This window comes from Puccinia triticina, chromosome 5A (genome assembly GCF_026914185.1).
Source record: "Puccinia triticina chromosome 5A, complete sequence".
Lineage (NCBI taxonomy): Eukaryota > Fungi > Basidiomycota > Pucciniomycetes > Pucciniales > Pucciniaceae > Puccinia > Puccinia triticina.
In genome coordinates, this window is record NC_070562.1 from 1718892 (window position 1) to 1729883 (window position 10992).

General features: G+C 49.5%; 2 protein-coding genes across 2 annotated transcripts; one reads left to right on the forward strand and one right to left on the reverse strand.

Moving 5' to 3' along the window:
- Positions 1–2622: 2622 nt before the first annotated feature.
- Positions 2623–6826, reverse strand: PtA15_5A197 (uncharacterized protein; the record flags this gene model as incomplete). The annotated part of the gene is made up of 13 exons (XM_053168931.1): positions 2623–3348; positions 3433–3666; positions 3741–3910; positions 4000–4262; positions 4337–4420; positions 4491–4577; positions 4642–4746; positions 4807–4973; positions 5047–5173; positions 5247–5345; positions 5423–5514; positions 5609–6532; positions 6602–6826. 13 exons carry the CDS (start codon positions 6824–6826, stop codon positions 2623–2625), a joined length of 3303 nt encoding a protein of 1100 aa, XP_053020179.1.
- Positions 6827–7482: 656 nt separating this feature from the next.
- PtA15_5A198 (uncharacterized protein) lies at positions 7483–9634 on the forward strand (the record flags this gene model as incomplete). The annotated part of the gene is made up of 8 exons (XM_053168932.1): positions 7483–7863; positions 7941–8060; positions 8134–8358; positions 8426–8511; positions 8569–9004; positions 9071–9146; positions 9229–9305; positions 9386–9634. The coding sequence occupies 8 exons, from the start codon at positions 7483–7485 to the stop codon at positions 9632–9634; spliced, it is 1650 nt and encodes a 549-aa protein (XP_053020180.1).
- Between the last annotated feature and the right edge of the window lie 1358 nt (positions 9635–10992).

Consider the following 10992-nt stretch of genomic DNA (forward strand, 5'->3'; position numbering starts at 1 on the left):
GGCCGGGCGATGGACGGAGGGGGTTGGGAGGTCAGCTGAGGGGTTTTTTTTTTGGGGGGAGGGCAGGCTCACCGATCGCGGCAAAAAAGAAAACGGTCGGCGGTGGGGTGGCTGGCTGGCTGGCTGGGTTGTGGGTGGGTCCGGTCGGGCGGGGAGGGGGGATTTGGTCGGGGGGCATTGTTGCTGGAGGGGGGGGGGGGGGGGGATGGGACGGACGAAGGTGGAAGATGGGGGAATAATTGGAAGGTTTGGAAGGTTTGGAAGGTCCGGTGGCGGAGGTGGACTGGCATGTTTGGTGGATATTCTGGCTGCCGGACCCGCAAGCTTTCCTGGCCTTGCTGTAGGGAGGAAGCCGTCACTGCACGGGACTTCAGCTATCAGTCCCAGTAGAAGTATGCAGGCTGCCCCTCTCTATGAGGGGATACTCTGCCAAAGAGACCGTACATACTCCGAAGACAACATAACACAACCGGATCAAGAGTCCAGGAGAGCTACATACCTTTGGAAGATGAGCTCGACAGGAGGCGAGGTGGCGTACAGGCTTTCAGATCGAGGATTTGAGTCCAATTCGAGTTGCTCTTCTTATTTTCAGGTTGCTGATCATATTTTCTTCTTTCAAGCTTTTTTGTTATGTTTTTCATCTCCTGTTACATGTCTTGTGTCTAACATTTGAGTTTGAGAAAGGACAAGAGCAACTGAAGGTACTCTTATTAAACTCATTCTTTCTCTTAATCCTGCTTCTTTTCCTTGATCTTTGTCCCTTTACTTCTTTTACTTATGCGTTTAATTTCATGCTTTCTTGTTTCAGTTTTCACTACTATTACAAGCATCTGATATTAGCTACAATAAAGTACTGCTCTCAAATTTCTAAAAATTTATCCTGTCCACAAAAGAAATTTCTTGACTGTACTGATCCTAGGTTTGATTGGCTTTGTAGCGATGCGTTGGAGTTGTATCTGAACGAAGAACCTCTCACTTCCAGAAAATAGCGAGTGGCGTGCAATCCTGGTTGAGTTTGAATTGGAATTTAGCAACCGGTGCCTGCGTGGTATCAAATCAGGGAGGGAAATCATTGGTCAGAGAAATTGATGGATGGGTTCTAAATCAGATCCAAGAATGAAACCCACTTAACGCTCCTGAAGGTTATACTTGCTTTTAGGGCAGCAATATCCACGGGTGGGAGGTCCTTCAAGGATTGAGTTGTCATTGCAGTAACGTCTCAACTCGTTCTGACCGCCGAGCAAACGTGCCTTCGCCACTATAAATTCACATGCCGTAGAGAATCGTCGATGCAAGTGTCAAGGCCAGCAAAAACTCCAGCTGAACCTAAAGCGGCTTACCCATCAGGCCCTCTCTATTTTTTACATGGTCTGCAAGTTTCGATGGTCTCGCGCAGAGTATTATAGACGTTTCTTCGTTTTTGCAATCCGATATTGGGAAGGGTAGAGAGTCATCGTGCTGGAGGGTTGGCTCGTTATCTGCACTGGCGACATTAATGTCGGTGCGGGCCATGCACATTACGAAAAAAACAAGCCAGATGGAGAAGTGCATAACTTTGGTTTTCTTGCTGAAGCTATTTGACTGGGGAAAACTGTTCCTGTGCACCTGAATGAAAGAGGGGGAAAATGGTATGGATCTTTTGGATTGTATGAGTGGGGAAGTATGCAAACAGCGGGAAACGCAAGCGCTCTTTATGCCCTGCTGCCAAAAGAAACGAGAGAACAACGCCGCGGCCTCAGGAGAAAAATCATGAGGCGTTGGTGAAGCTGGCCATCGGTACAGAACAACCACATGGGCCTCCAAGCCCGTTCGAAGGTTGAGGCTTGTTCAGCGGCTCGTCAGGGTGCAAACAGCAGGCAACGCAAGCGCTCTTTATGCCCTGCTGCCAAAAGAAACGAGAGTACAACGCCGCTCAGGAGAAAAATTGAGGGGTTGGTGAAGCTAGCCATCGGTACAGAACAACCACATGGGCTTCCAAGCCCGTTGGAAGGTTGAGGCTTGCTCGCAGCGGCTCGTCGCTTGGAACAAGCGGCGAGCCGTTGCCTCCTTAATCGGCTTGTTCAGTACATACCTCCGGGCGGGTCCGATCGGTACCCGTCATTGGTCAAGCGGTGCCGGGGACCCCAACGGGTGACAATTGACATTCTTTACTTAGCATGATGGCATGATGGTGAAAACGTTTTCGGGGACCAAATTAAAAAAGAGGCTTGTAAAAACAACTCCCAAAGATCGGCCGACAGCTCCCAAATTTGGGTTTACGTCAAGGGGCTCTTGGCCAGCTGGTCTCCAAAGCGGCCCCATGCTGAGGTGATTCACATATGTTTACTGGATTTGCATTCATGGTTGCATTCTCAGCAATAGTGGGGAGGTTTGCTGCTGGTGTTGGCCGTTTTGGACAACCCACAAGAAGAGTGTATTTGCAAGTAAGTGTATCATTCTGCCAGAGGAAACAGAGACAATAAGTTTGTCACCTGCAAGTTTTATTGCCAACGCAATACCTACTTGCCTGTACAGGAGTCGTTGACATGGTAACATTGACGATAAAAACAAGTGAGTTGGAGTGGATGAAGATGGCAAAAGTGGAATGATAGCTAGTCAAGACTTCATTTTCCCCTGATGAATCTAGACACGAACAAGTGTCAAAGTGACTTTCTGGTCTCCCCATCTTTCCTGCAATTCTTGAGCAAGGACAGGTTTAGAGGAATCTCTAAGAGAGTCAGGTTCGGGTACCTTTCTCAAGACCCGACAGAGCACCTCTCCTTGGGTAGCCAAGACGCTTTCAAAGAATTGGTTGGCTTCCGGGCTTGAGTCTTCCGAAAAGCTGTAGTAGACGTCCAAGTCGTCTGTTTGAACGGCGCCGGCTTTCTTGCGTAATCTTTGGATCCGATTCATCAATTCTCGCGCGAACCCTTCGGATTCAAGCTCGGGGCGAAGTTTACAATCAAGCAGAACTACCACGTCCTCGTCGGTGTTATTTTCGTATGCCGGCGCACTAGGAGAGTCGTCTGAACTGGAGGCTTCTTTGTCGACATAGCGACTAACTGTGAGATCACCTAGACCGATTTCAATGCCTTCGATGGTCATTTTTGAGGTCTCGATGTAGCTTTTCAGTTGGTCTGAGGTGGTCGACTCCAAGCCACGTTTCACTTTGGCTAAATCTTTTTTCAGTCGACGACCCAAGACGGCCCAGTCCGCCCCTACTCTATATTTCACTCCACATGCCGCCTCATCACTACTGTAGGTTATTTGGTGTACGTTCAACTCGTCCTCTACATAGTTTTGCAGTTTCTTGACATCTTCATGATATTCTGGGTCGGTGTGGAAGACTACCAGCTCCTTCAAGGGTGTCTAAGTTGTGGATTTTCGCACCACACAATAGAAACAGTTAGCATCAAGATGTTGATTAAAATGATCGACATAAATTGTACAAACTTTAAGCGAAATCGTTTTCCTTTCTCGAATCGTTCGACCCAAGTTGATGACAGTTTGCATGTGTTTGACTTGGCGAACAATGACGGGGTCGAAGTATTCGGCACGAACTTCGGGGAACCGAAGGAAATGAACAGATCGGAGGTCATCGCCGTAACCCAAGTCTTGATTTCCTTTGGGGAAGAAACTGCGAAGTCCTTGATAAATGTTTTCGGTGAGAAACGGTGTGAATGAAGACTAAATGGTGATAATACGAAGATGTTTAGACTTCAACTAAGCCTTCAAATGATACGCCGGACCGGTGCACTTACAAGTGTGCGGCAAAGTGTGAATAAAGTTTCAAATAAGGTGTTCAGAGCAACAACAGCATCCTCCGCGCCGTTTTCGCCCTTCAGTCTTCTCCGGTTGAATCGAATGTACCAGTTTGTCAGTTCATCTACAAGGTCTAACATCTGTGGGACGACGGTGTATAGTCGGTACGCTACAGCAAAGGCAAGGGCATAAATCAGTTACGCAATCAACGAAAAGAAATGGATATAGGGTTTACTGATGATGTCGACTAGTACACACCCTCCATTTCAGCTCGGACGTATTTAATCAATCCCTGACAACGCGCCAAGACCCATCGATCCATCACGTTTTCAGATAATTTTGCTTTCGGATCATACTCAAAGTCGATCCCGGAGACTTTCTTCAACAGTGCAACTTGTCCCAGGAAAAACCGATACGAATTCAACCAAGGAAGCATAACCCGACTGACAACTTCCTTAACCCCTGCCTCTCTGAAACGGAGGTTTTCTCCTCTGACCACGGGTGAATTGATTAAAAATAGTCTAGGAAATCGAAAGAAAGTTGGAACTTGTCAAAAGTGGTTCGAATGGAAAGTTGGAGCGCTTGGGGTACCAACCGAAGAGGATCGGCTCCATAGAGATCTAAGATCACATTCGGATTCGGATAATTCTTCAAGCTCTTACTCATCTTTTTCCCGTCCCTAAATTGCCATGGAGGTGTAAGTTACGTGTTGCCCCACAATTCATCCAAGCTGGGATATAATAACGTACTCAGCCAAGACCAATCCACATACAATCAGGTTTTGCCAAGGTGCCTTCTGGAAAAGATGAGTCGAAAGCACGAGGAGAGTGTAAAACCTGTAGAGGACCGTCATTTAGCACCGGAACAAACCCAAATTGGATCGCTCAAGAGATGCCCTACCATCCTCTAGTCTGGTCCATGCCTTCAGCAATAAACTGGGCTGGGAAAGCAGACTCAAACGCTTCCTTGTTCTCGAAAGGGTAGTGAACCTGAGCATACGGCATACTAGAATGATCAGAGTGTCAGTCAGTTTGATGAATCCAACCGGAGTATGGGAAGATGTACCTTCCTGATTCAAACCAGCAGTCGAATACTTCATCCACCCTCTTCAGCATTCCTTTCCCCATTCGTGAGGGGATCAGGATTTTGTCGACTGACTCCCGATGCAGATCTTTCAAAATTCCGCACCCAGACAGTGCATTCAATTCTTCAATTGATCCCACGCAAATTTGCTTTGAGACGCAGCAAGATCTTAATCAGTGTGGACATCATTTAATCCGCCACCAGACCGAAATAATGACTCACTTCTTCATAGTCATCACTGACCCAGATGGGGAGCGGTGTGCCCCAGTATCGGTTTCGGGAAATATTCCAATCGCGTGCATTAGCCAGCCAGTTTTGGAATCGATTTTCTCCGACTGCAGCTGGTACCCTAACATGGTGAAGGCGAAAGATGTTAAACGATGAAAATCCCTATGACTGGAACAAGGATCAAGGAAACCAACCAGCGAGTTTGACGATTATTCTCCACCAATTGATCGATTACCGGTTGAACTCTCACGAACCACGCAGGAATCGCACGGTAAATGAGAGGTGTACCTGATCTATTTGAAAAAAAATGTAGATAACATTGAGTTTTTTTTGCGGATCGCTCAGTGATGGAATCAAAGTCCGCACAAACCTCCAACAGAATGGGTAAGAATGCTTGATTTGACTTTGGACGATCACCCGTCCTTTCTGCTTCAAAAACTTGGTGATATGTGGGTCTGCCTCCTACTGGGTCCCAAGTGTTTTGGGTCAGATCTATCATGCATTGGTTTTTTTTTAGTCTTGTGGAGAGGGTAATCAGACAATCATTCTCACAGACCTTAACGTGTTGGCCTTGAAAGTCCGGAACTTCACTCGTGAAGCGGCCGCCGTCGTCTATTGGACAAGGAGGGATCACGTCCGCAGGAACAATACCATGACGTTTGCACACTTCGTGATCCTCGGCACCGAACGCTGGGGCTTGATGGACAATGCCGGTACCCGAATCCGAAGTGACATAGGTATCTGTTACAACCCTGAATGCGGTATCTTTGTACTGGTCGTAGAAGTAGTTCATTAGGGGTTCGTACTTCCAACCTTCGAGCTCTTTTCCTACGTAAGTCGCTACTTTTTTGAACTTGGCCTTCTTGGGGTCCTTGTAGAGTGTCCCGAGTAGTTTTTCACAAATGATGAAGTTCTTCTGGTGCTGCTCATCAAATATTTTGATGTAGGTCAACTCAGGATGAACGCAGACAGCCAAATTTGACGGAAGTGTCCACGGTGTCGTGGTCCAGGCAAGCAAACAAGTGGTCGGATCGTCGAGTAAGGGGAAGGAGACTGTGACCGCCGGGTCATTGACGTCTCGATAATCACTTCCCGCTTCGAAGTTCGACAGGGGAGTGGTGCAGGTAGTTGAGTAGGGCATCACTCGACTGGCCCTGTAGACTTGATCCTTCTCCCAGAGCTGCTTGAAGACCCACCAGATGCTCTCCATGTAGCTGACATTCAATGTTTTGTAATCGTTGTCAAAGTCGATCCAGCGGCCCATTCGCTCGATGGTTGCTCTCCACTCCTTGGAGTAACGCATGACGATCGCCCGACATTCAGCGTTATATTTCGGGATGCCCATATCGAGGACGTCTTGCTTCGATTTGATTTGCAGTTTCTTATCAATCTCGTGTTCGACCGGTAAGCCGTGGCAGTCCCATCCGAATCGGCGCTCGACGTAGTTTCCATCTGAATGGGCAAATCGGGTAACAATGTCCTAATCACCCACCAAACAAGTCAGTCTGACGGGATCAGATTCCGGTTATAATCGGAATTTTAGGCTTACTTTGACTGTTCCCATCAGAAGATGTCCGTAATGGGGCAGCCCGGTGGCAAAGGGAGGGCCATCGTAGAAGTTCCAGCGTTTCCGTTGGCCGGCCTCTAATTCGATTTTGCTTTGTGTTATGGAGGTCTGGAATGCGTTGATCGAATTCCAGTATTCCAACACTTTCTCTTCTTCTTTCGGAAAACTGAATGGGGCGTTGGGGTCATGTGGCGGGAAATTTTCCATGGTGAAGGGTCGCAACGATCTTGTGGTATATTTTAGTTGCTGCTTTTTCTCAGGTCGCTGTCGTCGTCGATGGTACCGCCGGGAGTGCTGGGTGTGCGATACTGCGGAATTCGAGCTTCAAGTGCGTCGGGCCTTGGACTGCCCCGGCGTCAGGCTTCGGTCGGCCCGTCTGGCCTGACGTCAAACGCTTGATCAGCGTGTCTGGGCGGGCTTAAACTGACGCCGGCGAGCCATGCCGATGCTCCGTCAGCACGGTCGGCTCGGGCCCGGCTCAGAAGCAATCGAAGGCTTGGGTCAGCTGGCTACATCATCAGCCCATCTCCGCGCCTGTTCTAATCTGACTGTTTCCCGTCATTGTTAGCACAGGGCAAGAAATTGCGCGCATAGAGTCATCCTTATCACTTGGGCCGCACCATGGCGATCTGCGAGACCATCTCCAGATTGCACTTCTGTCTCATGATGGTTCGAGAAACAAATGACCGGTTGTTATGAATATTTACACAGTTGTGTTGTTTTGGTGGCAACCGAATAAATGTGGCTGTGCTGTCGAGTGTGATCGGATAGTGGAAGCGGAGGATTGCGGATCGCACATTTCAATCTACCCGACCATCGGCAGCAGACAGGCCACAGCAAATTAGAAGAGAGAAAAGAGCACGATGCACCGACGAACACTCGCAACAGCCATCCGCCAGCTCACCAGACGGCCAACAGCAGCCCACCACTACTCAACCCACCCCCAGCGAACGGCAGCAACCACCAGCCCAGTCGCAAGGCCACCAGCACAGACTACCCAGCCCTACCCTAGCCAGCACCACGGATTCGAAGAACTGATTGCGCCCGCAGCAGCCACCATCAAGGGCGGCCCGATCGATCTCTACCAGCAGAGAACCAGCGCCGGAATACTCAACTACGACCCCTTCCAGGTATCGATCGTCAACCAGCTCCAGGAACTCTACCAGACACTCGCTAGCTATCATCCAGCCCACCAGCCATCCTCTCAAGAAAATTCACCAACAAACCCATCATCGTCTAGCTGGGTGAGCATCTGACTCTCAGTGAACAAATAAATAAATAAAACTGATGGAAAATTATCCCCCGGCCTCTCCTTCTCTAGTTTAGGAGTCTATTCTCTCAATCCAACTCGGATAGCCTCAGTAATGTCGCTCTCGATCCGCCCTCTAATCTACCCAGCGGGATCTATCTCTACGGCTCAGTAGGCACAGGAAAATCGATGGTAAAGAATTGTGTTCTAACCGAAAAACAGCAGAGATCACACTACTGATGACGGGTGTGCTATCTCGACACAGTTGATGGACTCGCTCTACGAGTCGTTGAAGAACCTGCCCAACCACGCCTCCCTGCCCGCAAAGAGGATCCACTTCCATCAGTTCATGGTCGACATCCACAAGCGCAACCATAAGCTTCAGAGCCAGCTCCACAGTGTCGGCCAGCTAGGCCAGGCGGACGTCTTGATCACCATCGCTAGAGAGATCGCCGAGGAATGCAAGGTGCTCTGCTTCGATGAGTTCCAGGTAAGAGGTTCTCTTTCCACTTTTCTTCCTCTCTATGTAGTCAGCTAACCGTTTTCCTATCTTTCAGGTCACTGATATCGTCGACGCTATGATCCTCAAACGCCTCCTGGAGGGGCTGCTACATTACGGAGTGGTGACGATCATGACTTCCAAGTTGAGTGGTCCAATCGAATAACCAAGCCGAGCTTCACTAAAGAAGAACGCCTTCAGTCGCCACCCAGATGAGCTGTACAAGAACGGGATCCAGCGGGAGTCGTTCCTAGGCTGCATCGAGCTGATCAAGCGACGGACGCGGGTGATCGACCTGAACTCGGGCACGGACTACCGGAAGCAACTGGGCCGGAGCAGTGGCGGGGGGCTGTCGAAGGTGTTCCTGAGTCCGCCGAATGCGGAGAACCGGGCCGAGTTCGGCAAGCGCTTCGAGGCCCTCACCGACCACGAGCCGATCCTCGAGAACCGCGTCCTGCCCATCTGGGGTACCCGCCACATCCGCGTGCCTCTCAGCACATCCTCCGTCGCCTGGTTCGACTTCAATCAGCTCTGCGCCCTCCCCCTCAGCGCCGCCGATTACCTACAGATCGTCTCCAAGTTCCAGGTTATCTTCATCGATAACGTGCCCAAGCTATCCAGCTCTCAACGCGACTTCGTTCGTCTTCTCGCCTCCTTCTCTCTTGAGACTTTCTCCCCAAACTAAGTCTTGTTGGTTTTGCAGGCTCGTCGGTTCATCTTGTTCCTGGATGCCGCATACGAAAGCAAGACCAAACTGTTCACGTTATCCGAGGTGCCCAGTGAGTCGATCATCCTGCCCCGCGCCACCTTGCACGTTCGGTGTGTGATATCAAAAACCTGATTTATGCATCTGAAAAAAAGTTGCTGAGATTTTTGCGGGTGAGCCGAGTTCGTCGGAGGCGATGACGGCGGAGATGCGGGCGGCGATGGACGACCTGGTGAGTCCCAGCTTTAACCCCCCCATTCCCCGCATGGCCATGTTGATCTGATGCGTGTTTCTGGACGGGGATGGGATTAGGGCTTGGACTCGAAGACGGTCGGCGCCTCGTCGCTCTTCTCTGGCGAGGAAGAGACCTTCGCATGGGCCCGGGCGGTCTCGAGACTCAACGAGATGGGATCCCCCCGCTGGGCCCTCGACAACATCCCCCACTCCGATCCGCGCCTCCATCCTCACCCAACAAACAATCTCGTCACGCCGCCCGTCGGTGCCTCGGATCTTGTCTCCGTCGTCCAGGGCGGCGACGGCTCGGAACTCCTCACTCATTGATCTCCTCCTTGCTTCATTTCCATTACTATTCCCATTAACCCGGAATGCTCTTATATCGTATCTCCTCAAAATTCGTAATTATCTGCAATTCTCTTATCATCGTCATCATCGTCATTCCGAACCACGTGTATTTCAGCTCGGATGCTGCACCCATACTATCGGTTTTATGTACCATAAATCATCCTTGTATTTCTACATATCGTAATTCATAAGCTTTTTTTTGCATCTGGCATCCTTGCATGAGCAACGGGGCCTGTGTAGTAGGCAGTGTACAGCTTATGGATTTGTAACTCACCACTCCGAATCCAAGTTCTTGCCAATTTTGCAGCTAGTTAATTGAAAGGGATCTGGTCCTGAAACACCTTGATGATTCCGCCGCGCGCGACGCGCGCTGATTCATCTTGACGACCCATGAGTTGATGTCTTGATGTCTGAAACTTGAGGAATCCACCGCGCCACGGGCGCCACGAAAATGTTCACCACATCTCCACCACACTTGCAGTCTGTCCCTAGACTGCTCGTCTTCCATCCGCGCACTAAAGGAAAAAAAAGAAGGGAAAAGAGGAGGACAAGGGATCCTAAAGGAAGGGAAACCGGGCGCCAACGCGATGCTCACAAATGTGGCAAGAAGTAGGGTTTTGACAAATAAAGGTAGTAGCTACCCGGGAAGTGCATACCAGGAGAGGAACTTACTTCTGGTCAGGAAAGTCCTCACGGGAATAAAACCTTTTCACCTGATCCGCGGCAAAACACCGTTTCAACTCCGTGCCGTCAAGCTCCGCAAGGACGTAGGAGCCACCGGGTACCTGCCTCACAATGCGGTAGGGGCCATTTCAGCGGTGGGCAAACAACTGCCCCCACTGCGTCTCCAAAGACCTGTTGGAGGCGAGCACTCGATCGCCAGGCTTGAGAGGTTCGCGGATTCTTGACGAATGCTTCTCTTCCCAGTAGCGCAAGGAATCACCGCGCTCATCCATCAGCTTCTTGTAAGCAATACCCCGCGTCTCTTCACTGCGTTCTAATTGACCGTGTGGTATGCTTTATGGTATCCCATATACCAAAATCAAAATTTTCTGCTTTTTCTTTCTTATTTCTATTAGTTTTACTCTTAATCTCCCTTTTCCTCTTATCAATCACTTGATATTCCTCCAGATTCAGTTTCTAGGGACAAATTCACCCCTAGTTTTGCCTTACAGAACACTCATAAGGGCACTCACTCAGAAGTTACATACTCTTACACACTCACAATACCCCTTACAACCTCAAAACAGTTACACAATCCACATTTACAACACTTAGTTACACACACGGTTACATACATAGCTACATACATATTTACACATAGCTGCATCATCACT